The sequence below is a fragment of the Myxocyprinus asiaticus genome, chromosome 21, assembly GCF_019703515.2.
Source record: "Myxocyprinus asiaticus isolate MX2 ecotype Aquarium Trade chromosome 21, UBuf_Myxa_2, whole genome shotgun sequence".
NCBI lineage: Eukaryota > Metazoa > Chordata > Actinopteri > Cypriniformes > Catostomidae > Myxocyprinus > Myxocyprinus asiaticus.
In genome coordinates this window covers 32,160,504-32,188,477 of record NC_059364.1, presented here as the reverse complement: position 1 = coordinate 32,188,477, position 27,974 = coordinate 32,160,504, and the positions used below count along the sequence as shown (strand labels likewise).

The window sequence follows — 27,974 nt, the reverse complement described above, 5'->3', positions numbered from 1 at the left end:
CACAGGCGACTGAAATAAAGCAAGAAATAAGATGATTTTGGTGTCATTAGCTTATCCTCATCTGTCTACCGCTGCTATGCAATGTGGGCCTAGTTCAGTCTCGGTTAGTCGGCAAGTCTTTTCATTACTGACAGTGCAGGCAGATCCGTCTTGGCTTTCACACAAATCTTTTAAACAGCCACGCCCGAATGCTTCGCTTACAAATTTAAATGCGCATTAAACGAAGTAATTTATTCTACAGCACATGCAAAAGTTGCCTGTCTAAACTTTTTTGGACGGTGTAACAGTAAATATGACAGTCCACTGATCGGTGGTAGTTTGAAAAATCTGCCCTGTCCCAACATTCTGTCCGTTAGAGGTCCACACATCACCGTATCTGCAATATTATGTCATCAAACCCACGCAGGATACTGCCGGTAGCTCGCCTCAGTCGGTATATTTGTAGCATTCTTATGAATTACGTGCTCTTTTATTTGAGGAAGTCGTTTTGATATGGTTAGTGAGTAGAGACAATTAGTGTTTTAGAGCAAGACAAACGCTGTATGCTGTTGTCCGGGTACCGGGGGCTGCTTCTAGTCACTTCCTCATCCTGCGGAGAGGATGAAGCAGTGACGTCGGTGGCTACAGTGCCGTAGAGGGAAACCTGTCCGCCTGACCTGGACAAACGAAGGTAACGCACTGCGCGAGCACAAAACAGACACTTAATTGTGGGCGGCTCGATGTCGGCTTGAAACTCACGCGCGCTCTAAATCATAAAATGTTTTGCTGTGAACCACGACGACAGGCTAGCGGTTACTAGCGGTGCTCTGCCAGGAGAACACACGGATTTATACCGGCTACCCCACTGTCTATGTGTCCGAGTGCAGTGCACCCGTGGCCATGTCCTTGGTTAAATGTGACGAGGAACAGCGATGGGTGCCAACGCACGTGCAGGTAACTGTGCTACGGGCGCGAGGGCTGCGCGCGAAGGGCAAACATGGGACCAGCGATGTTTACACCATCATCCAGCTGGGCAAAGAGAAGTATTCCACGTGCGTGATGGAGAAGACCACGGAGCCGGAATGGGGCGAAGAATGCGCATTTGAGCTGCAGCCAGGGATACTGGAGGAGGGAGGGCGAGATGCGTACCCACCCGGTACTGGCGACCTGACCCTCACCGTTATGCACCGAGCTCTCATAGGACTAGATGTGTTCCTGGGCGAGGCTGTTATACCTCTGGATAAAGCATTCCAGTATCGCATAAGCATGAAAAACGAGTATGTTTGTCTTTTGTTCAGCTATTGCTTATGTATTATCATTCAGGTTCAGCATCATCATTCAGGTTCAGCATCATTCTGACTCTGAGGGGGTAGTTTTGTTTCCTGTGGCAGCTCAGAGGCATGCTGCAGAAGTCAGTCAGTGAATACTGTTTAACTAAAACGAATAATGTGCCATTAACAGTGTCGGATATGTCTGGCTCAGAGTGGTGCAATATGTTCCTCTGCAGACACGCCCTCTTAAGGGGGGCCTAGATGTTGTTTGAGGCAAGGAATTTTCGCTGGGCTCCGTGTAGACAGTCTCTGTCTGATTCAGGGTGACGTTGGCAGAAATGTGGCCTAAGCTTCTGTCACCATTCACTTTAATTGTATGGAAACAATGCGGTGAGAGTGAATGGTGATTAAGGCTTAACATTCTGCCTAACATATTTCATGTTTCACACAAGAAAGTCATACAGGGTTGAAATAACATGAGTATGAGTGAAGCATTTAATTTTTGATCTGAACTATCCATTTAAAAAAAGAAAAGCTATTGTTATTTGGCCTTCACTGTAGCATTAGAAAGGAATGACAAATGGCACAAGTTAAAGGCATAGTACACCCAAAAAGGAAAGTTCTCTCATCATTTATTCACCCTCATGCCATCCCAGATGTGTATGACCTTCTTTCTTCTGCTGAACACAAACTAAGATTTTTCTCAGCTCTGTAGGTCCTTACAATACAAGTGAATGGTGACAAAAACTTTAAATCTCAAAAAAGCACACAAAGACAGCATAAAAGTAATCCATATGACTCCAATGCTTTAATATTTATCTTCAGAAGAGATGTGATAAGTGTGGGTGAGAAACAGATCAATATACAAGCCCTTTTTTACTAAATTCTCCTCCCTGCCCAGTAGGTGGCGATAAACACGAAGAATGCAAATTGCCAAAAACAAACGAAGAATGTGGAAGTGAAAGTGGAGATTGATAGTAAAAAGGACTTAAATATTGATCTGTTTTTCATCCACACCTATCATATCGCTTAAGGGGACAGTTTAACCACTGGAGTCTTATGGATTACTTTTATGCTGACTTTATGTGATTTTTGGAGCTTCAAAGTTCTGGTCACCATTCATTTGCATTGTATGGACCTACAGAGCTGAAATATTCTTCTAAAAATCTTCATTTGTGTTCAGCTGAAGAAACAAAATCATACACATCTGGGATGGCATGAGGGTGGGTAAATGATGAGAGAATTTTCATGTTTCCTCCTTTTCTTTAAAAAAAATCTAAAATTGAAGTTACAGTGAGGTACTTGGAAAGGAAGTGAATGGGTCCAATTTTTGGAAGTGCTTCACTTTAACCTAGAATTTTTTTTTTTTTAAGAAAAGAAATTCATTTGTGTGCTAATCAATATTATGCCACATATGCTGTCAATTGAGCTTAACTTGTATTGAATCTTGAATATTCCTTTTAATGCATCTAAACAAGTGTATATGCATGAGTGGTCATGGCTAAGTCTATCTATCTTTGCAACATCTGTGAGAAGTGAGAAGTTTATTCTCAGTATACACCCCACTTCCTGTAAAGGGACAGTAAATATGACCACTTATTAATTGTGTGTGTTATAGAGGCTCTTCAAACATTTTCAGTGAGTCAAGAAAATGTAATGTGACAGTGCTATGTCAGTGTATCAGACACGCTCACACAATTTCTAATATTTTGTAACTCCTCAGTTTATTGCTTGTAAACAAGACCCTGTGACCCAACTCAGCAGGTTACATTTTAAGACTGAATCTGACTTGAAAGTCCAGTTATACTTTGAAAAGCTGACCCAGCCCGAAACCTGGCAGTTTGTCAAGTCCTTGCGTTGGGCAGCAAACTTCTACAACCAATTTACTAACTGAAGTTGTTGGTGCTCTAAGGGTTTCATATTTTGCTGAATATGTTGCTCACTTCCTGCTTCTTGGTACCAGGTGATTTTCAGATTGAGTGTTGATGTCTCCCCTTGTTTGTGTAGGTGGGATGAGTAGGTTAGGTGACAGATGATTCATCTAATACTGAGAGTCGGTGTGTAGGATGGTAAATTACCAAAGTATGACATATAAGCTGTGTTACCCTCCATTTTTTATTTGCATTTGTAGAGGTTCAGACTGTGAAAGTGCCAGTTCCACTGGATGCTGAGTAATATGGCTCCACCAAAAAAGGCCTACATCTAACCACACTGGGCAAAATGTTGCAGCTTATTTCAGATACAGAGGTGAAATGAATGTAGGACAGACTCTGTGCAGTGGGTGTTTTGGGTTCATTGGTTTGTATTATTAGCATAAAAGATGATACAAGGAAAACAAAAACACAGAAAAAAGGACTGTGGTTGAAGATTTGCTGGGTAATTGCTATTGAAGCATAAGTTCATAAAAGACATACAGTTGATTTTGTGCTTTACCTGTTGAAATTTTTACCACATCATTTTTTTTTTAACAATTTCACCTTGCACACAGCTCCTCAATCAGGGGTTAAAGGAGATTAAATGTTTAAGTATTAAATTACTAGTTTCATAGCTTTCATGTTGCTTTTCCACCACCTATTGTTTGCAATAGCATACCATTTAATGTAGGGATGGAAATTGTAAGGAATTTAATGATTCCGATTCCTCTTAAAGATTCAGATTTCTTAACGATTCCATATACGATTCTAGCTTATAAGAAATAAATATTTGGAATTAAGAAATGCAATTTTTGTTTGGCATTTACTGCCCTTGATAGTCTTTTGCCAATGATGAGATCAATTCAGATTTCATCAGAGCAGATGTATCAAATCAGAGATCAATTTAATAAATTTCTTGCAAATAACGCTTGTTTACACAGACTTTGTAAAGACTTCAAAAACATTAAGCAATTCAATAATTGGGCATACTGTAACTATATATTAAAATACTAAACAAACAAAAAAGTGCTAACATATTTCATTGATTAAAAAAAAAAAAAAAACATTCCACTGGTTACAACAAAACTACACATAGTCATTTGAACAAACAGTCAGTTACTGCACTGATTTAAGTCTCAGGAGTCTTAAGTACAACATTACATAACACGGTAACACTTATTGGTTTATTTTGAGCTGGACATGACATAAGATTCACTAAAAAGAACTGGATCATAAGAGTAATTCTTTAAGAATTGAACTACACTGACCGTGCTGTGTTTTTAATGCTGTAGATTCAATAGAGAGGCAGTGCTGTCACTGAATAGCACAACAGCAAACACTGTCAGATTAATTTGAAACAGTGTACCATCCGTATTGGCAGAAAAATGCACATTCAAAAACCATGAACAGAACGGAAAGTCATACAGTTAGCTATTTAAAAAAAAAATGGATCCGGTTCCCAGCAAGAACCGGTTCTTGGTTCCCAACCCTATTTGAATGTAATACAGTCTGCTACAAACACAAATTACTGTGTCAAGTAATTAAATAAACTGTTTACCTCTTAAATTTTTAACTTCTAATTAAACTTGTGTTTGAAGCAAGACAGGATATGTAAATAGAATTTACTTTTTTTTGTTGTTGAAGAAAACAAGTTACTGGCCCGAGTCAGCCCACTCTCAAGTCTATTACCACTTTTCCATCAACATGATTCGGGGCTGGTTCCCTGGGCCGGTGCAAATTCTTGAACCATTCCGCGCATTTCCACTGCAGAAAAGGCAGTTCCGGGGTGCAAAAACTGGTTCCGCACCAACACCAACCCAGCTTGCTGGTCTTTAAACAGGAGGCGATTACGTCAGGGTGCGGGGGGTAAAATGTTTTCCAAACAACAACAGGTTTGCTAGCTACCATCTGCAGCAAGGTGTACTTCTTCACTCTAACAACAACAAAAACCACTTAGACGTCAGACATCAAAAGCATTCCACGGAGGAAACCTGCACTTTACTTGCGAAAGGGTCTTCTATGGAGATCCAAGTTAAATTACAGAGCACGCAAAGGAAAAAAAAGAGTGTATGAGGAGATACAGCAAGAAATTATGAACTCCAGCTACAATCGGACAAATGACCAAACCATAAACCTATTTACCAGACTAGAAGAAGGAACCAAGCAAAAGTGGTAGTGGACAAGACACAAACCAGCCAGCTAACTAACCAGGGCATTGAATTTAGCGACAGACACGCTCGAGACAAACCCCGAATCGTTGGTGTCCTCTGCAGCTGATTTCGGTAAGTTAGTATATTTGCCAACTTTGCTAGCTTTTCTAACACTCTTCTCACCTTATTTTGTGCACTGTTTTTAATTAAGAGGATTTTTTTGGCCAGATACTCACTGGCCATCTATTAAGTAAACCTGTGAAATTCTCAATTAAGATGTAAACTTATATGCTATGGGAGAAATCCAAATACAGTGGCAAGAAAAAGTGTGGAATTACCTTCATTTATGTATAAATTTGTCTTAAAATCTGGTCTGATCTTTATCTAAGTTACAATAATGAACAAACACAATCTGTTTTAACTAATAACTTACAAATTATTGTATTGTTCTTGTACATATTGAATACATCATTCAAACATTCACTTTGTAGGTATGTGAACCCCTAGGCTAATGACGTCAACAAAAGCTAATTCGAGTCAGGGATTCGCAAACCTGGCATCCAAGTAATGAAACGTGATTGGAGGTGTGGGTTAGAGCTACTTTGACTTATGAAAAAGCACTCAAACATTTTGAGTTTGCTATTCACAAGGAAGCATCTGCTGATGTGGACCATGCCTCGCAAAATAGAGATCTCAGAAGACCTACAATCAAGAATTGTTGCTTTGCTTAAAGCTAGAAAGGGTTACAAAGTTGTCTTGAAGAGCTTAGATATTCATTTGTCCACAATTATACAATTTGTCTATAAATGAAGATAATTTAGTACTGTGGCTACTCTCCCTAGAAGTGGCCGTCCAGCCAAGATGATTCACAGGGCAGACCGCAGAATGCTCAATGAGATGAAAAAGAACCCGAGAGTGACAGCTAAAGACTTGAAGGAATCATTGGAACTGGTTAATGTCTGTTAATGAGTCTACTAAATGGAAAATATTAAACAGGCATGGTGTCCATGGCAGGACACCATGAAGGAAGCCGCTGCTTTCCAACAAAAACATTGCTGCACCTGAAGTTTGCCAAAGACAACCTTCACACTCTGCATCGCTACTGGGAAAATGTTTTGTGGACAGATTAAACTAAGGTTGAATTGTTTGGGAAGAACACACAGCACTATGTATGACCTAAAAAGGGAACCAGATACCAACATAAAGACATCACCTCAACGGTGAAGTCGGTGGAGGGAATATCATAATTTGTGTCTACTTTGCTACTTCAGGGGCTGAACCACTTGACATCATCGAGGGAAAAATGAATTCCCAAGTTTATCAAAATATCTTACGGATAATGTCAGGGTTGCTGTGCGTCAGCTGAAGCTCAGTAGGCCCATTCAGAGCCCAGACCTTAACCCAATAGAAATGGTGTGAAATGACCTTGAGAGTCGTTCACATCAGACATCCTAAGAATATGGCTGAGCTGAAGCATTTCTGTAAGGAAGAATGATCCAAAATTCCTTCTGAACATTGTGCAGGTTTAATCTGCAGCTACCAGAAATGATTGATTCAGGTTACTGCTGCCAAAGAAGGATCAACCAGTTATTAAATCAAGGGTTCACTTACTTTTTCCACAGCACTGTGAATGTTTAATGAGATGTGTTCAATAGACATGAAAGATTATAATTGTTTGTGTTAGCTTAAGCACATTGTGTTTGTCTATACTTGTGACTTTGATGAAAATGAGATCACATTTTATGACCAATTATTGCAGAAAACCAGCTGATTCCAAAAGGTTCACATACTTTTTCTTGCCACTGTATAACCATCTGCTACATCAGTGTTAATAATGATTTCACGGTTACCGTGTATACCATGTATGTGGCTAGTTAAGCCACATTAAAAGTTCATACAAAATAATGTAATTGCGTTACCTGTCATCATGAGCATAGATGTCTGGCAATCTTGTTGAGCAATATAATAAGGTTGGATTGCATTGTTTAAATATGTCCTCAAAAACAGCAGTTAAAGCTGTACACAAACACTGTGCTTGTTTATGGGCAGGTGAGATAGTCATGTAAAACTACCACATAGCCACATAACCCATTATGTCATAGTTCGGTTCTGAAGTCAGTGGAAAAGCGAGCCAGTTTGCAATAAGCTCCAGATTCCTGTGGCCGAGAACAAGCCGAGCACAGGCTCCGGCATGAGAACCAGCACTATTTCGGTGGAAAAGGGGTATATGATACTCCCTTGGTCCCAAGATATGGCTCAGGTCCCTTTTTCATTGTAAGCCAATGGGATTTATTTAAACTAGTTAGTTGGTTTAACTAGTCTAATCACTTAGCCTACCCTCTTCATCAAACCATAATTGGAGTTATCATCCATGTCTGTAGCTTAAATACTACGGAATGATTCATATGCTAAAGTTTAATACTTTAGAGTTAGGGTTGCCACTAGTAAAGTATGTTTGTTATGAGATTCTTGCACTTAGAAAATATTCTGTTGGCACATTTTTAGTGTGGGTATCATAATGTACATCAGTTGCTGATAAATTAGTGTTTGATTAAATTCCTCAGGAACTGTTGTAAGAGTTAGATGGATTTTAAAGACTTTCAATGGTGAGACAACAAATATAAAAATAATATTGGACTCTCTAAATGCGTGAAGCATAAGGTACTTTATTACACAAACACTTGATTACAAATATACAGTATGACATAATTGACAAGGGCGTTCATTGTTGGATGAAGTGAAGTGCCAAAATAGGTCTGTGTATGAAGAGAGATTATCCAAGGGCTGGGGATATTTTAACTGGAAGGAAACAATTTGATTTCCTGCTAGAGATGATGATGGTGCAGTGTCCTTTCATAATTTGCCTTTACGATCACAAAGCTGATATATTTTTCTGTTTGTGTTAATATTTGTTTTTCCTGGGGGCCTGGGTAGCTTCAGCAAGTAAAGACGCTGACTACCACACCTGGAGTCGCAAGTTCGAATCCAGGGTGTGCTGAGTGACTCCAGTCAGGCTTCCTAAGCAACCAATTGGCCCGGTTTCTAGGGTGGGTAGAGTCACGTTGGGTTAACCTCCTTGTGGTCGCTATAATGTGGTTCTCGCTCTCAGTGGGGTGCGTAGTGAGTTGTGCGTGGATGCCGCGGAGAATAGCGTGAAGCCTCCACACGTGCTAGGTCTCCGTGGTAACGTGCCCAACAAGACACGTGATAAGATGTGCGGATTGATGGTCTCAGACACGGAGGCAATTCGTCTGAGATTCGTCCTCCGCCACCCAGATTGAGGTGAGTCAATATGCCATCACGAGGACTTAGAGCACATTGGGAATTGGGCATTCCATATTGGGGAGAAAAGGGGAGAAGATCCAAAAAAATAACAAATAAAATGTGTGTTTCGTAGATGCACTCTGCTTTGGAATTGGAATGTGTGGTTCTCTTGGTTTCAACATATCACCCCATTTCCTCCTGTTTGTCCATGTGATTTTGTGCATGTGTCAACCTGTTGTTTGTAAATAATAAAGTGAATGTGCCCAATGTGCTGGCCAACAGTATGCAGACAGTTAGCAGGTAAATTGTGCAGTATCAAAATGTACATGGACGGACCTAAAGTAAACTAACTGCAATATAAAACTACATCTCAATGTTATTTCAAATTGTTGCAATAGCAACATGACAATACATAGGGATTATGATGAATGCTGTGTTTATTTATTAAATGTGCTTTACCAGTGGATTTGGTTCATGTGTGGATGCATGAGTTCTCTTGCCTGTCCATCTGTTAATTGTTTTCTTTTTAATGTGTTATCATAGGGTTGTTTAAACAGCCAAGTTCCTAACAATCTGAAATTTAATTATTAGTGTGTGTGTCTCGTGTGGAGTGTCTAGCAAAGCAATAATCCTGATGGAAGAAAGCTGACCGTCTTGTTCTAGCTCTGCCTTTGTCAGTATCATTGTGTGTGTGTGTGTGTTTATATGAAAAAAAAAAAAGAGTATCTGGAAATTTGCAACATTGTCAAAGTTCGAATATACTGAGTGTATGCATTTGTGTTTGTTGGAGAAAAAGACAGACAGACATGTATGTGTGAAAGTGGATGTGGAGGAGAGGACGCTTGAACTTAGAACCAAAGCAGCATCAGATCAATAAATCTGTGATTTGGCCTTCAGGAGACTGCGAAAAATATAGAGGTGCACCCACAATTCAAAAGATAGATAGATAGATAGATAGATATTACATAGTGAGGGTCTTAACAAAATAGAGTTAATGTTGTATGATTTTGGTTTAGATATCGTGTTATTCTGAGGCTTTCCTTATTTTGATTATTTTCAAGCTCAGACATGTGTCGGGATGTTTTCTGCAGGCAAACTATTTGAGTCTCATGTTCCTTTAGCTCAACTGGTGGAGCATGACGCTTGCAACACCAAGGTCATGGGTTTGATTGCCAGGGAACAGTACACACATACTCGTAAAAGTTCACCTTGAATGTGAGTTACTTTGGATAAAAGCAAATGCCAAATGAATGTAAATATTGTTAAACATTGGTATAAGTGTTGCATTAACACTATTTTAACACTAAGCATTTCAAATTGGTTCAGCCATTTTTACAAAAAAAAGGTTTCACAATACTGAGGGGCTACTGTATTTCTGAATACAAGAAAAGATCAGCGACGTATTGATCAATACGATCCATCATACCTGCAATGACTCCAGCATAGCAGGGTTTGGAAATTATCTGTTGTGTTTTTTTTAGAAACCTGATTGCTGATCTCTTTAATTGGAATGTTCTCATTTAAAAAGTAGAGTATTGATTACTGCATAGAGATGCAGTTCTGCTTACTGTCATTTGCGCATCCTTACAGACATTAATCCTGTTCTTCTTTGCTCATTACTGTGCATAGGTGGCACCGGCTGCATTCTAAAACTGGCAAAAAGGAGAAGGAACGAGGGGAGCTTCAGGTGACCGTGCAGTTCACTCGACACAACCTGACGGCCAGCATGTATGACCTTTCCATGAAGGACAAACCTCGCTCTGCTTTTGACAAGCTCAGACAACGTATGCGCGCTAAGAAGCGGTCTGCCGAAGAAGATTCCTCTTCCGCCATCGTTGCTGGGGGATACGAATCAGTGGTCCGAGCACGGGGGCGCTTGCCGAGTGATGGGGGTGGCGAGGAAGACTATGAGGATGATGAAGGTGGGGAAGTCCGGAGGAGTAAAATGAGAAGTTTTTTCCTGCGTGGGAAGTTACGAAAGTCTTCAGACACTCGCTCTAGCACGTCTCTGTGCTCCGAGAGCAGTGAGTCGTCATCACGGGGTGGCAGCCTCAGCCCAACAGCAGGCATCAGCGTTGTTGTCTCAGATCTGTCCAACTCTCCAAGCAACAGCAGCAACCTGACAGCAGACAACAGTCCAGGTATACATATGCTCTTGCACCAGTGTCAGAAATTAACTTTTTTATTAAGGGGCAATATTTGGCCCCTGGAATCAATTTTCAGGGGCATGTTTTTAATTTTATGAGGTATTTTTTTATAATCATATAATAGCACACAGCATGCCATCCATTTATGTCAATTACTTTTAAATCAATACCGTAAATCTTAAAAAGCCTTAGTATAGTATATTATGCAATAGGGATACCAGGGCTAGTTGTCACAAGGGCTATATCTCGGTAACGATAAGATTTGGAGTCCAATCGAGCAAATGTGTTTTCTTTAACAGAGGTTTTAATTTTGTTTTGGTGGTTGTGATGGTGCGATGAATAATGAAACCTACGCCACAGGTTAAGTGGCAAGTTCCATTGTGACAATTTGCACCACATGGTGTGACAATATGCCCTGCTATTGGGGCATGTTGTCACAAAAGGTCAGTGTGTGTTCAATGAACTGCAAGTTCAGTAAAAATGTTCAATAGGTCTTTTTTAGCCAATAATTCAATGTTTGTGGCTATGCAGAAACTAACTTTAAAAAAAAAACATACAATAGAAATCATTACTGAAGTAAAAAGTGTGAGAGCTAGCCCGATATACTGTGTGTGTATATACATTACCGGTCAAAAGTTTTGAAACACTCATTCTTTATTATAATTTTCTTCACATTAAGAATAATAGTAAAGTCATAAAAACTATGGAATAACATAAATGGAACTATGAGAATTATGTTGTGACTAAACAAAATCCAAAATAAATCAAAACTGTTATATTTTAGCATCTTCAAAGTAGTCACACTTTGCCTAGAATTTGCAGACATGTACTCTTGACATTTTCTCAACCAACTTCTTGAGGTATCACCCTGGGATGCTTCTTAAACAGTATTGAAGGAGTTCCCATCTATATGTTGGGCAATTATTGGCTGCTTTTCTTTATTATTTGGTCCAAGTCATCCATTTCAAAAACGTTTTGTTTTATTTTTATTTAATTTTAGTTTTATAATAAAATAAATTAATATGGTGGCACAATTATATTTTTGTCTACAAAACTAATTTCAAACATTTAAGCATACGCCTTCAGATCAAAAGATTTTTAAGATCATGAGAAACATTTCAGTCAAGTGTTTCAAAACTTTTTACTGGTAGTTTATATATATATATATATATAAGGAATTCACTTCAGTGGCAGTTTTTGCCCCCTCATTTTAAATACTGTATCTGGGGCATTTTTTCCCAAAGCCCTGATTATTTTCTGATCCTGTCTTGCACACACATATTTCATTAAAATAGTGATTTTGTCTTATTTCATTTCATCGCGGTTTAAAAAAATAATAAAACACTTTGCTTTTCAGAACACACAGTGGCTCCCTCACCACAGGTTTCTCCGGTCAGACATGTGGATGCCAATGAGATGTGTGACTTCAGCCTACCAGTGCCTCATTCATCAGAGAACGACACCCCTATTCTGCTTCCTTCAGTGTGTATCAATGGCAATCCAGTGGAAACGTCCCCTCTTACTCACCACCCACCATCACTCATACTACAGCAACCTCAACCAGAGTCAACCAAACCAGTAACCCAGTCAGGTCAATCACCGGCAACCAAGCTGCCAGCTAAGCCCCAGAAAACCCAATCAACAGATCCGAAATCCCAAACCAGTGCAGAGACACGGCTATCCAAGTCAGAATCCAAGCCAATGCCTGAGCCGCTGCTTCCAGCTCTTGGGGTGCTCCAAAAGGGCTCATCTCTCTCCCTTTCCCTGCAGAACCTCAATCGCTGTAGGGAGGAAAAGCAGAGTGGCGGTCCTGTGGACGGGCGTCGCTGGTCTTTCGATAAACCTGGAGAGGAGGAGAAAGCTGCCATCGTTGCAGCATTAGAGTATGCTGGGAGAGTTACGGATGAGTCAGTGATACCTGTTGGAGAGACAGAGATTCAGAGCAAAAAGAGGCGGGGCTTGTTCTCTCATAGGAGAGGCGAGTCATCTGAGAAAGGACCAATCACAAGCAAAGAGGAAACAGAACATGCTCAACCACTTGTTGAAGTAAAACACAAAGGATGGTTCAGCTCCAAGGACTCACACAGTAAACCAAGGTAAATAAAAACTTAGTTTGACTGTATTTATGTCACAAAATACTATATAGAAGCAGATGTGTTGTTAGTTTTTGTTTGGCATTCCATAAGTGAAAGCAGTGTGTGATTCCACCATAGATCTAGTTTCATCACCTGCATTGGAGAGGGAGGTGTTACTTGGAAACCTGAACTCATCACGAGATGTTTCTTCTCCTCTTTACTCTTTTTTTTTTTTCTTTTTTTTTTCTCTCTCTCTTTTTCACACATTTTGTCCCTCAAAAACAAGCTTTGATTTCTCCATTTTGATTAGCAAATGCTATTTTTGGGTATGGCAGACAGATGGATCTAAATGTATGTGGGAGTGTTTCATTCAATGTGTGGGGAGGAGTCATTCAATGTGATTCTGACAGTGACCTAAACCAGTATCACTACATTCTTGTTTCTGTTGTAGGTGTGTATGCTGTTCATTGTTGGGTAAACATTTTCCTTTTTCATGGTGCTGGGCACTCGCACTCTATTATAATTGTTTCAGAGCCTTGGTTAGGGTTTTGTAAAGCAGAAAAATGCCTATTGTGCTGCATCAACAAAAATGTGCATACACATGCTTAGAGAAAGGCAAACAGATATACACACGTTTACACACACACAGACCTCAAAGTGCATATAATCTGTGCTGATCAATGGGGCTTTGCCGCTACCATCCTACAGGTATATCGATATATCTCAACACTTTTTTCTCATGATACTGTATTGATATTTTAGATCCCTGTATTGATATTTTTATTCATCTGTTTGTGTATTTATATCTTGTCCAACATTTTAAAAATGAATAAGCAGTTCATCTAAATAAGTGCACACTCTGACGTTTCTTAGTGCAAGTCAGAGCTGCTTTCAAGAGGCATGAGAGCAATTGGAACTGAACCCACATGATTCACTCTTTTTCTCGTGCAGTCACGCACACGCTGGTTCTCTCACATTTGCCACGGTTTTGATCACGATCCAATTATGATACTGTGATATATCTTGATATATTGAATCATGACCAGTGGTGATTGCTTAAAAGACCAAAGTATACTTCAGTTTTCCGCGTGCTGGTATATTTCGTGCAACGTGTGCGTGATGCAAATTTCGTCATCAATAAATTATTGGGGGACTGTTCACGTAAGCCTAGTTTTTCTAGACACACAGACAGTTCGCATCTTTGCGCAAGGTTGGCGTAGGCGCCTGGTGTAAACTTTGTTACAAGAGTATCACAAAGCAGTCGTAGTGCGCATGCACTGAACGCATCCGTATGGGCTCACGGTCAGAAGAGTGTACATTGAAAGGCTGAACGCTTGACTGTGTGCAAGATGGAATGGCATGCAGGCTTAAGACTACACGGGAAGCACGGCTTCCCCTTAAATTTCATCAGACATTTGTCAATGACATGTTTAATATACTGTATGTACAAATTAACCTTTATTATTTTAATATTTTAGTGAATAAAAGTGTAAAATATCGCACATCGCTACCACAGTGTTCTTTTAGGTAATCTAATCTGTATTTTTCTAAAGAAACATTCATAGAAGTCAGTGGACGCACAGCCCATTGAGCACTATTGAAGCCAAACTTCAATGGCAGTCTATGGCAGATACCTGTACATAAAATCAATTTATGTTTCTCTTTTAAATATTCTGATGGTAGTGTTGTAAGAAACAACCTGCTTAATCACAAATGCACTATTTTTGATCCATGAGAAAGTGAAGTTTAATTAGACCCTATAATGATAATTATAGCAACATGAAGTGATATTTACACCAAATACTAGCCCTTCTTTTGCACTATGACTCAATCACCAATGAAGAGAAGACACCATGAGCCAGAGAAAGACAACAAAGAGGGCAGTTTTTCACTATTTAGTGATGAAAAGTTAGTTTAGGAGTAGTTGAGAAAATGCAAGATATTCCAGGCAGTATATCTATGGAAGAATTTTATTATTGCTGTTTATTCAATGTATCGGTAACCCTTTCCAACATACAGTGTATACAGTACATTAACATTATACAGTAGTTAACATGAACTAACAATGAACAAAAGGATATTTAGAAATAAACAATAACCAAGATGAACAAATAATTCATGTTAAATTACAGTACATATGTTTCCTTTAACAAAATCCTAATTTCCCATTCAACAACCCTACTCCCCTGATGGATATTGTGTAATTCACACCCGGCTGACAGCGCTTGAAATCTAAAAGTTCCGGGCTGCCAAACACGGATTGCTTGCCTCGGTGGGCCGGAGAATCAGATCCAGGCGCAGTTATTTGAAATCAGTCGTAACATAATTCATTTAGCTTTTATATTTCTATCTTTTGGTTGTTGACAAGTTTAATTATTACAAAAACAGATCTGAAGTTGGTCAATTATTTTTAGGTATTTTTACTGTTTGGGCAATAGTTTGAGAAACCGCTGTTATACAAAGTAATACTAATAAAGTTTAGTAATAAAATAGAACTCAATCATTTTCGAGTGATCTCTCTTGAAAAGCACCAGCTGCCACTTATTGTGAGAATTGTGTCATATCATAAGGAGGTTGGCGATACCCAGCCCTACTGATCAAGTTATCATCCATCCATGAAATGTCCCTGTAACACATTCAATGGAAAGGAGGATGTGAGAACCAGCTTAACAATATAAATGATAGTTTAATGATAAACACACACAGGTGTCGGACAGCTGTCCGTAATACACTCTCTGTCGCACTGCCGTCTCCGGTCGGCCTTATCCCTCTCGGGCTTAATCAGCCTTATTAGAGGCTGAGTGCGCGGAATCACGACCCGGCCCCGCCCTCCGCCCTGCCACAGTCCCATAACAAACTAAATCTTTATGGCTAATGGCCAATTAGATAGATACAGATTAAGCACTGACCTTACATAAAAACAATTTTCTTTTGAAAATCACCATTTACAATGCGATTTAGCTCACAACTAACTGAGTAACTGCCTTCTGGCATGTCTTTATCAACTTGGTGACATCCAGTTTAAAGGATTTCACAGAAATGTCATTAAAGTTCACTTATTGGAAAATGTCAAATACCCCAAATTCTTACACTGTACTTACTTGGAGCAAAAAGCAATTCAGCTTATGTACAAACTTAATTATATGGGCATAGATTTCAGCCTTCAAAAGTCTGTCTTTGCTTTTTTTTTGCCTCTCACCTCACATGAAATGGTTGGGTGATTGTTATGGCCTTTTCAAGCTCGGCAACTCTGTGTTTCCCTCACTGTAGAGCCACTGTGGTCATGCTGTGTTCAAAATACTATTGTACTTCAAACTGCCTACCACAAGGAAAAACTGCATTCTATTTTTTGAACAGCATATGATACAGAGTGCAGCAATATGTATTAAATTGTAGTACTCTGAATCGTTGTCACATGACCCATTATCATATGCATTCCCGGATGTCTGCTATTGTGCATTGTGGGAAACTGTACAAGAGCTTGTGAGCATTATTACCCAGGTATCACGTGGAATACTTTGGGGGGGGGTCGCTGTCCTTTTCTGCATATCGCAGCCCCCTTCGGCATATCGCTGCGCTGTTTTGCAGCCCTCTTCAGCCAGTCGCGACCTGTTTGGCATAACGCAGCGGCCTGCTTCAGCTTATCGCCGCCCGTTCAGTCCCGTTTCGCAACTGGTCCCCCATAGGTATCCAACATAGGGCACAACACCTCTTATGTGCATAAGTGGCGTCAGAGTGATGCATTTCAATGTAACCGGAATGCTTAAAGTTGCAGGCCGATCCTCACTCTGCATTCAAAAGTATTTCACGGCATCCAACATTTGTTTCTTCTGTAACACTTTATTAAAGCAATACATTGTCATTCACTCCACCATAAAGAACATAATCTACTAATATGCTGTCCTTTAATCTGTCCACAAAACCTGTGGACTATGCATAATAATTAGAACATTGCTTACAGCAGGCGATTTAAAGTCCGATAAAGATTAAAATTGAAATGCAATGAATTTGTACACCGCCAGTGCTTTAAATAAATGAAATAGATGAATTGAGATGCAACTTCTCAAAGTTTACCATGCTGATAGTAACTACACGCAAATGTACCATGCACTGTCAGCACGCTTAAATATTCAGAAAAGTTGAATCTTTCAGTTACTCCCTTTAAAATTCCCACAGCTAAAAAACATTAAACGTTCTAGTTGGTTGTTGAAAGACTAGTGGAACATCCTGTTCCATTTTTAGGATGTGTACCTTTATATGATGTATGTCTGCATGTTTAACATCTGTCGTCTTCAGTAACCCTGCCATCCAAATGCTCCTAAACAGCCAATTTATGTCGCTTTTTCAGTGCATATGAGTCTGGTAGATCAAATTCTTCTGTTATATTTTGAAGTTTGTGTGTAGCTCCAGTTTAATGTGGAATGAAAGTTCATGTTTTGTCTGCAATACCTGGCCAAGCATTACACACTCCATACCATAGAAACCGCTGCACTAACCAGCAAGGTACAAGCACAAGAGATTTTAACGTTTAGGTTTACACCAAAAAAAACTTTTATATAATATATTTTTGTCACGTGTAAATAAAAAATTCAACCATAAATTCTTAATTCTTAAGATTAAATTAACCGTGACATTTTAATCATGGTTAATATAGTGAAACCGTTTAATCACAACATCCCTAAAGAGAACTATACTAGAAAGGTACACAATTTCTGCTTATATACACTATGTATACTGTGTGACATTAGACACTCCTGTCTGAAGGATTTTGCATTTTAAATGGTGAAGGTCACTGGGCATTGCTCTCGGCCATTGATGTTTCTTGCAGTTATTAAGGGTTTAATGGTGGCTACGGTCACTAATGGTGTGCACTGTATATACCTTCCTTTCACAGCCCACTGGTATCTCCTCAGTCAGGCTCCAGTGCCAGAACAATCTGCCCCATTGTACCCTTGACCTTCAATGTCCCTTCACAGAGCATGGCTGACAAACACAATAATCCCTTCAATTCACCCCCACCCCTTTCTGACGACAATCTCTTTCTCTCAAACATACAGCAGAATCCTTTCTTCCAGGAGCCTCATACTGTTGCTCCTTTAACTCCTGCTATGCCTTTTCTCTTTAGCTCAGACCATTCACAGTCATCTTCATCTTGGGCTGGTGGTAGTACCACCCCAGATTTGCTAAGGATTGGAAACTTTAAAGTATCTTCAGTGATACACCAAATGGATGGCTCAATTGATTCTTTCATTTCTCACTTCGAGGGACAGATGGACAAGGATGACTTTGAAAATTTTGCTAAGGACAGACTGAAGTCTTCAAAGGAAACCAAGAATTCGGTTACACCCCCTCTTCTCCTGATGAAACCAAATAAGCAAAAGCCCTTAGGTGATTTGGATGGCTTAATGGTGTCAGATATAAATGATCTTACTGCTTCAGTGAGTCATCTGACTGAAGAAACGTATACCAAAACGGTCCATAATACACCTCAAGTTTCAGGAAGTGAACTTAATCATATTTGCTCTAATTCTAACAAGCCTGGCCTAACCAATCCTGGGGCATATGGCTTCTCAGAATTTGGTCTGAACTTATCTGAAATTTCCTTGCCTGAAAATTCCAGTTTAGAGTTTTCAGAGCTGAATGCGCTTGCATGCTCTTATCCTGCACTGTCAAACAGCTCCCACAATGAAGTCAATGCTGATGCCAGTCACCCCAAAGAATGTCCTACGATGAACATAAGCCCACAAATTCCCAAATCATCTGCCTTGCAACCAGAATCAGAAGCTCCTCTTACTGTCTCTAGTGAATTGTCAGAGGAGGTGTCTGTGAGTCTTGAAACATCACAAAGGCCTGAAGCAATAGAGTTTGCAGAACATATTGAATCTGTGAAAATCCATAAAGATCATATGTCATGCTGTAAAGACTCGGATGACACCCTGGAACCATCCACCTTGATATCTGATTCCCTAAGCAAAGAGCTAGACCACATAGAGCCCTGTCATTTTCCAGAGAGTGATGTTATTCCAAGTAATATGATAGAATCCATTGAAGGATTTTTGGGATCAAATGCCTCACTTATTGAAGATGTTGGAATAAGAGAAACAACTCTAGTTGTACCCTCTGAGCCCCACTTTCTGTCAGAACAGAGTTCCCCAGTGTTAACAGCTTTGGTTATGCCAATGAAGAATGCAGAGGATCCAGATGAAACAATGGACACAATTTATCAGAATGAAGCAGGAGGTTGTCTCTCAGATAGTGTGAATACTAGAGATATCTGTTCTGAAATGGAAGGCTCAGTGCCTGAGAACCTAACTGACACCACTAAATGCTGCCTAACTGAATTGCCACTCAGTCCATCCAAGAATGACTTAACGGGCAATCTACTCTGCAGCAACAGTGGAGGGCAAGAAATACTACATTCTGATGGACAGACACTCTCTCTAGGACATCTTCATCCCGCTGTTGGAGTTAGGGCAGGTACAGCTGAGGAAGAATCAATTGGAAACTCAGTATCCTCATCTGGAAGTGTGCTTCTCCACAGCCTTTACAGGAGTGCAGATTCCAACCAGTACCTTACTTGCGTATCTCAGCAGGATTCAATATCCCCCTTCTTAGAGCCTGTTCAGGAAGTGAAACCCAATCATGATCAGTCTGAGGAAGACACTTCAATATTTGGGCCCGTGCCAAAACATGTCTCTGTCAATATTGCCATGCAAAAAAATGACACATCTACAGAGGCCGTACTAGAAATGGATTGTAAGCCAAATGAGGTCATAGTTGAAAATATTAAACCTTCTCAAGAAGTTTTACCAAAAAGTGAATCCCCTCAGGCGGATGTTCTACCAAATAATAGCTTGATTGACTTCTTGCCAGAAACACATACCTTTACACCAAAATCAGACCCCTTATACGATAATTCATCAAAATCTGAATATATCATGCCAGGCCTTATGTTATCAAATGAAGAAATGCTAAAATACAACCCTTCCGAGGACATCCCTGAGAAGTATGACTTACCAAGAGAAATTATGTCAAAAGTTGATACCTCAGAGGATATAATAGCACAACTTGAGGCTCAGCTTGCACCGTTGAAAAATGAGACATCTCTGATTGATAACTGTAATCTAAATAATTCCCTTTTTGTTGAATCTGTCTGGTCTGTATCAGAAGTCAACTTAAATTTACCCCAGTTAACTGAACCTAGTGTGTGTGTATCAGATTGTACATTAGAACAAACCTCTAGCATCACTCAAGACCTGGTCATAACTGATTTTAAGCTTGAGAGCATCTTTGTTCCCCAGCCTACTGAAACACACCTTCTTCAAAGTCTTGTCTCATACCCAGAGTCTGCAGAGACTCACAAGGTCACAGAGCATCATCCTAAACCAGCAAATCTAAATGGAAATACTGAAATCCATATAACTCCAACTGTTCCATATTCTGTGGGCCCTGACTTATTCTCCGTTAACTGGCCCCCTTTATCCCAGCCATCTCCATCAGTCCCTTCAACCTTTGACCAGCCAACAATGGATTCAAGGCATGATCTTAGCCTTAACTTCCCCTCTTCTTTGCTTGACCTTTCACCCGTAGCCTCCTCAACACCGCATGTAGCAGTAGACACTAATGCGCTGTCCCAGCTATTCCATTTCCCCTTAATTCCCCCTACATCAGTGGAGTCATCACCATGCCCAGCACTCGCTGGACCTCTACTTCCTGAGCAGCCTCTAAATGCTACATTGCATAATCCTTTTCTCCAAGAAGAATTACAGACCACCAATTATCAGAGCAGGTGAGGCCTCAAATGGTTTGGTTGTGGGAGTCAGAGGTTAAAATTCTCAAGACCCTTGTCTTGACTCTGTTGGGCATTGACACTCTATGCACTGACACTTTCTAAAGATCTTAAAATTGGCTTCAACAGTCACTATTATTCTGTCATTCTCTTGCAACATCTTCTTAATATAAAGTTGTACTTCTGTAATGTTCGATTTCAGTGGTAAAATCTTTAATTACTGAAACAGCATAGTTGAACCCCAGGAATTAGTTTGGTGTTTGCAAACATAAAGAGAGCAGCATAATGAAATAATATTCTTCAAGCATGTACTATTGCTTACTGTTTCAGTTATTACAGATTTCCTAGTTTAGCAAATACAGTACATTGTGCAAGGTCCGATGGTGTAAAGGAGCTTTCACATGACTTGCGTCAATGTTGCCGAATGCATTGAGCTCTGAAGTGAGTTGTCAGCATTGCCCCCGGTGCTCAAATTCAAACAATTTAAATTTTGACCCCATTTCCACTGACTTTTTGAAGCAACACAATGATTACTGGACAATTCAATGGTGGGGGGTGGTGAGTCATGTGGTAGCCCCTTTATGGGGTTGGGCAAGGTGTCTTTTGGGACGTCTTATTATATGCTGCTATCAATGTGATTTACTTTCTCGGGTTGCAGGGTGCTGCTTTCCTTTAATCCACATCTCTCTTGTGTTAATTTGTGTGTGGTGGCAGCGTGTCTTCTGATTTCTCTATGGACAGTCACACACAGGCTCACACTCTCTTGCGGATCCCTACAGTAGGGATGGAAGAGCCTCACTTCAATTTGCAGGTGTTATCCAAGTGAGCTGGGAGTGTGCATGGTTCTGTCCACAGGAAGCTTTTTGACTAGTGATTTGGGGGGCATGGGTGTTTCTGCATATTTGTTGGTTCTGTTGCCATTTTCCACAGCTGATCTAAGGGGGTTGTTGACTTAGTACTGAAGGTAACTTCATTGTCTCCTTGAGGAGATCTCCTTGTCTAGATCAAAGGGCTTTTCTTCATAACATCATAAATGCTAATCTCTCCTCTCTAATCTCAGTGTTTTAACATGTATTTTAGTCCACACCCAGTGAAGCCATTGACACCCCCTGATGAGAAAAGGTCAGAGGGTCGCTCAGTACTGGAAAAGCTTAAATCCACCATCCACTCAGGACGAAGCCACCATTCAGACCAGGAGGATGATAAAAAGGTAATGCATGACTATACAGTAGTCCATTTTGAAGACGGCAATTTTGCTATTTGAGTAAAAGTAATATTTATTATATCATAACTACCTTCAAAACTAGGGGCGTAGGAATGATCTGAAAAGTGGACAGATACATTATAAACCATTTGTGCTTGGCTCATGAATATTAATTATTTGACGTATATCTATGTTATGTAAATACATTGTCTTATTAAAGGTGAAGTGTGCAATTTCTGCACTACTAGTGGCACCAAACGGAATTACAAAAATAAAGTATGTTTTCAAAGAAACTTGGCCAACACCCCTTAGGGTGTGTTCACACTTTGCAGGTTTGGTTCGATTAAAACGAACTCTGGTGCAATTGTTCTGTTAGTGCGGTTCATTTGAACAAGTGTGAACGCTGCCATCCGAACCTTGGAGCGCACCAAACAAGCGGACCGTGACCCCTGAATAGTGGGTCTCGGTCCACTTCCAAACGAACTGTGGTGCGGTTCAATTGATATACGAACGCAACATGGACCAAAGATGTCTAAACGGACCAAAAACAGGAAGTCATTTGCCTAATACTGACCTCAAGCATACCTGGTTCTTCTCATCATAGGAGCTATGTTGCCCATTACAGCTCAGTACAGGCATCGGAACCGCCGTCAGCCGTCCGTGCAGCATATCTTCGTTTGTGTGTGCAACGGAGGAATTCCTGGCACTGTTTTGACTCCTTTACACATTTTATTAGGTCTTCATTGTTCACCGCTGGTAAAAATACCACCATATATACATATATAAATCTAACGAGCACATTTCACCCAGCAGCCAGCATTGTTTTGGATGTTCGGCAAATTCCATCGCAGGTTGTGACTTTTTCCTGATGCCTTTTGTTTCGTATCTTTAGGTTTGGTGTTAAAAATGCCAGTGTGAACGTTAAGCAAACCAGGACTAAATGTATCATTTTCTTTTTTGGTCCGGACCAAGAGAACCGAACTACAAGTGTGAACACACCCTTAGACTCATCACGCACTCTGATTCCCTTTGAAAAAATAGGCCATACTAAATAAAAGGTGATAAAAGTTTAATGTCCGAATGAACAAGACCACCATAACTTGTGCACACTGTACAGAAAGTGTGGCAGAGGGATCAGGCCATCTTATAACATCGCCGGATTGAATGGCAGCTGGGTGTACAGTGCGGGTGATCCAGCAGATGAGGTAGGATGGTTCTTCTGGTATTTGGTAAGCGTAACATAACGTTTTGGACCATTTTGGCACCCAAGGCGAGATAGCTGTTATTGACGGAGGGAAGTGGTGGTGTATTAGCAACTTGTGCGGCGATCACATTATTGCCACTCCCATTTGCCAGAGTGATCTCATCATTGGTGGTTTGTTTCCTACACCTTCTTAATGCGACGCCAATGTTCACTCTGGTTTTACTCTGTTCTCTGTCTCTGTAAGTGATGCTAACTTTCTTTTCCTCTGTACACGTCCTCCATGGTTTTTCATATTCCCCCAGCTGAACAAGTAGCCACGCCCCAAACTCATGCTATAGGTTGAGCTAGAAAGGGATGGGTGGAGACGAGCGGCCCGCTCAAAATATAATCATCAGCGTTTTGATAGTGCCTGGGAGGCTCAGTGTTTATACTTTTGGGGAAGGTAAACCCACTAAAGGCTTACTTATAGTTGTCAATGAACAATAAACTGGGATAGTAGGACGTATTTTGACATCAAAAAGTTACATACTTCACCTTTAAGCCCAATTAATTGTAAAATACTGTTGTAATTTACCGTCCGTTGTAATTTACCATCATGCTGATATAGCTTGACCCCTATAGTCTGCTTGGATGTATGTTAAATGTTGCACTGAAGTTTCCTGAAGGAACCATTTTGTTCACTGCACTTGTTCACCGAGATGTGTAAAGATGACAAAAAAAAAAAAAAACTTACTTTGACTATGTTCACCTAGCAGTGCAGGATGAAAGCAGTGGGTGATGGCCTTGGTAGATTTCAGTTTACTGTTAGGGTGTACATTCAAGTTCACTGACGAAGTGAAGGGTTTCATTTCTAGAAGTGAGTGGGACATGTTTGCCTAGTTATAATGGTTGCTACAACCCTGTTTAAAATAAAGGATCTACTGCGACAGTGTTGCAGGGTTTTTTCAGAGCTTTGACAGTTGCAAAGCAGTTTTTTACTCTTGTTCTTTTCTCTTTCTCTGTGTTAGGCTCTAGTAGAAGGAGGAGGCTCATACTACCACCTGAACCACAGTGAACTGGTTAATTTGCTGATCCAGAGAGATACTGAGCTCAAACAGGAGCGGGAAGAGTTTGAGAAGAGAGGGGCGATGCTTGAGAAGGGTGAGACAGAGCTAAAGAAAATGAAGGTTCTAATCCGAGATTTGGAGGATTATATCGATACATTGCTCGTGCGCATCATGGAACAGACACCCACGCTTCTCCAGGTCCGCCCCAAGATGAAATGATAAATCCTGATGATGAAATGCTCAGCAAAGCTTCCGCTACCCCTCCACTAACCCCACACAAGTTCTGGGCAGACGTCACAACCCTGCACTGCTACAGCAACCATATAAATGTAGAGAGTTACAACTGCTGTTAGTTGATGGGCATTGTGGATATGGTGAAGATTTGACTGTGTAACTGTGTCCAACTATACCTGTGCCTCTATGGGGTCTCCTGCAGGTATGCATTGATAGTTGAAGGTGACTCTGCTGCTAAATTTGAAAGTTGGTAGGATACATTTTGATGTGTGTCAGTTTATATTCACTTTCGCCTGACAGATCACTAAGACAGATGACTGTCCAACTACCTACCAAAATCATATGTCGATCAAACAGAAGGCATAACTTTGACATGCCAGTCTTCAATAGCTAAAGTAAAATGTTTTAATGCATGATAAACAAAAACATTGATTTAATTTGAGTTTTTTCTGTCATATTTTAGCATAATGCTCAGTTGCTTGAATGGAGAGAGTAAGTGGTAAAGTCAGAGAGTTTGAGGTACCTTAAATGTGAGAGAGAGTGAGTGTAAGACATTTAAGGGATAGTTCACCCCAAAATGAAAATGGTTTATGATAGCTTTATAATTTTTCAGTGAACTATCCCTTTAATATAGAAAGCAAGGAAAGAGAGCAGAATCTGCTTGTGCCTCCCAACACGTCTTCTGCACTTTCCTTGAGAACTTAAGAACAGAGGCTCACACTATATATGTCAGTTTCCTTCCTGTCCCTTCCCTTGCTTGTGCCAATGCACGCACTTCGCTGCCAGTGCTTTCAGGAGTAATGAATGGGATATATACTGTATTCATTGCATATATGCCACTGACAAAATGCCAAATGCTGCCTTATCAAACAGTATTGTCATCACTTTTAATTAGATTGCACATCATATAACAACATAAAAAAATGCAATGGAGTATTTAAAGCATAATTTTCCCAAGACTGTTAAGTTAGTATAGAAATAAATAAATGGATCTAGAGTCTTTAAAATTTGAGCAGAGGGAATAACCATGAAATAGAAAATGCCAGAAAATCTGCTCTAACGTTACAGTATTCTCAATACAGCAACGGCTCTGGTATGTCAATGTTCCTGTAATGTTATTCTGGTGTTCTTCTGATGTTGCCACTATCAGTGTTGCCACTGTCCGTGAACAATGTAGCACTATATATAGATATGTGATGCATATGTTACAGTACTTCTTAAACCTCAAACAGAGGCATTTACAATGGTTTTTTCTCAACATCTTAGGAAGTGCACATAGTCAGATGCGCACATTAACTGCACAGACTAATAAACACAGGATATTACCAATGTTCTAGTGCTGCTGAACTTCTGATAGTCCCTGCTAGGAAGCTCAACATTTATCAAAAATATATTTCTATGATTAGAAGCACTTAAGGACTTGTGTGCTCTGCCTGCCATTAGAAATTCTGTTTGTCTATTGAGTGATAGGTGGTTTAATGAATGTTCATTTATTAAGGCTTAACTTAAAAGTTTACAATTCTTCAAGAGTATGTTACATTTTACTCATGAAAATACCTATTTATTGTTTTTCTTAAATGTTATATTTTTCTTTGTGGTCAGTTCTTTTTTGGTCACTGTTTCTTTTTGTGGTCTAATGTTCTGAACAATTTATAAAAAACTTTTATTTTTCTGGGGGGGGTGGAATTTCCTTTAAATGCAACCGTTTGGTATGCTGTTTGTGTACATCACGATTATGTGTGTTATTAAGCCTAGATTTCCCTTCCTTAAGGTCAGTACTGACACAGAAAGCAATAGATGTGAAGGCCAGGCTTTTGCAGAATTTAAGAGATTCATACTTTTCTAGGTCTAATCAGATTGAATATGATGTTAAATGTATGCTTAGGTTGCTAATGTGTTTAACACCAGTTTATGTAAATATTCACACAAAGCCTGCAGCCTAGTAAGGAGGTATGATCAAGTGCCCTTGGCTAAATGTTATCATGGAATGTGTCGATGAGAATGATTGTAGAAGATGATTTGTATGCTTTTAATGGTGAAGTTGATAATCAAAACTACATTTAATGTAGTACAAACTCTGGAATTTGCAAATAAAAACATGTTTACTCTTTACATTTGATTTGATTTTTAGAGATCTGAAAAGGTATTATTATTTTAAAACAATTGAAAAGGCTTTACTTGAAAATTGTAAGATAATGCATTAGCATTCAGTTGAATGTCAGAATTCTCATTCTTGCAGAGTGGGCTCAATTCTTCTTTGGTTGAAGATTTCACTGGATTCCTGTCACAATGAAAATAACAATAGCTTAAGTTAACCTTGCATATCCAGTAGTATACAAGCACTGAACACAGACATATTCAGTGGAACCATTTGTTTTACTGCAAAATATTTAAAGTGCTTCCATGTGGTACTGTTGGATTGTATGTTCAGGGTGTAGTTACATGAGTGTCCACTGGAGGTTGTGATGTATTCTTTTTACCTAATGCATCTACTGAGAGATGTTCAATTGACTTTTGGTGTGCTCTTAAGAATATCTGCAAAGAAAAGGTCTCTGTAGATGAAATAAACTTCAGTTAGGGATGCATCTCGGAATGTCTTTATTTGACATTGTGAGGATGGATAACTACTAAGTTCTTGAGTGTTTAAAGGAAATTGAGTAAAAATAAACCACAATAAAACATTTTTTGGAATGTTAAGTGTTGTTTTTCTGTCTGTATCTAACATGAATCATAGGCTGGATTCAGTTGCAGGTCTTATATACACAGATGATCCAAAACATTGACCACCTGCCTAATATGCTGTTGGTCGTCCGCGTGCCTCCAAAACAGCGCCGACCCGTCGAGTCATGGACTCTACAAGACCCCTGAAGGTGTCCTGTGGTATCTGGCACCAAGACATTAGCAGCTGATCCTTCAAGTCCTGTAAGTTGCGAGGTGCAGCCGCCGAGGATCGGACTTGTTGGTCCAGCACATTCCACAGATGCTCAGTCGGATTGAGATCTGGGTAATTTGGAGGCCAGGGCAACACCTTGAACTCTTCATCATGTTCCTCAAACCATTCCCGAACAATGTGTCCAGTGTGGCAGGGCGCATTATCCTGCTGAAAGAGACCATTGCCATCAGGAAATACCATTGCCACGAAGGGGTTTACCTGGTCTGCAATGATGTTTAGGTGGCACATGTCAATTGACGTCCAAATGAATTGCCGGACCAAAGGTTTCCCAGCAGAACATTGCCCAGAGCATCATACTCCCTCCACCGGCTTGTCGTCTTCCCACAGTGCATCCTGGTGTCATCACTTCCCCAGGTAAACAGCACAGACATACACGACCGTCCACGTGATGTAAAAGAAAACAGGACTCATCACACCAGGTGACCTCCTTCCACTGCTCCAAGATCCATTTCCGACGCTCGCGTGCCGTGCCCATTGGAGGCGCTTTCGGTGGTGGACGGGTCATCATGGGCACTCTGACCAGTCTGTGGCTACGCAGCCCCATACGCAGCAGGGTGTGATGCACTGTGTGTTGTGACATTCCTCCTGTAACCATCATTAACATTTTCTGTGACTTGTGCCACAGTAGACCTTCTGTCGGTTCGGACCAGATGGGATAGCCTTCATTGCCCTCACACATAGATGAGCCTTGGGCGCCCAACACCCTGTCGCCGGTTTGTGGTTTGTCCCTCCTCGGACCGCTGTC

General features: G+C 40.2%; 1 protein-coding gene across 2 annotated transcripts; it reads left to right on the top strand.

Moving 5' to 3' along the window:
* rab11fip5a (RAB11 family interacting protein 5a (class I)) lies at window positions 1-26,973 on the top strand. 2 transcript variants are annotated; one of them, XM_051648832.1, is made up of 5 exons: window positions 1-1,256; window positions 10,207-10,718; window positions 12,082-12,820; window positions 21,669-21,798; window positions 24,004-26,973. In XM_051648832.1, the coding sequence occupies exons 1-5, from the start codon at window positions 880-882 to the stop codon at window positions 24,259-24,261; spliced, it is 2,016 nt and encodes a 671-aa protein (XP_051504792.1). In that variant the 5' UTR covers window positions 1-879; the 3' UTR covers window positions 24,262-26,973. The 2 variants fall into 2 exon arrangements, with proteins under 2 accessions (XP_051504792.1, XP_051504791.1); XM_051648831.1 differs by lacking the exons at window positions 1-1,256; window positions 10,207-10,718; window positions 12,082-12,820 and adding an exon at window positions 15,154-20,588.
* Window positions 26,974-27,974: the final 1,001 nt, after the last annotated feature.

Bases quoted from the DNA above. Each gene is read 5' to 3' on its own strand.
- rab11fip5a (XM_051648831.1), top strand. From the start codon at position 17,779: ATGGCTGACAAACACAATAATCCCTTCAATTCACCCCCACCCCTTTCT. The intron at 20,589-21,668 runs GTGAGGCCTCAA...CATGTATTTTAG, and splicing joins ACCACCAATTATCAGAGCAG to TCCACACCCAGTGAAGCCAT. The intron at 21,799-24,003 runs GTAATGCATGAC...TCTCTGTGTTAG, and splicing joins ACCAGGAGGATGATAAAAAG to GCTCTAGTAGAAGGAGGAGG.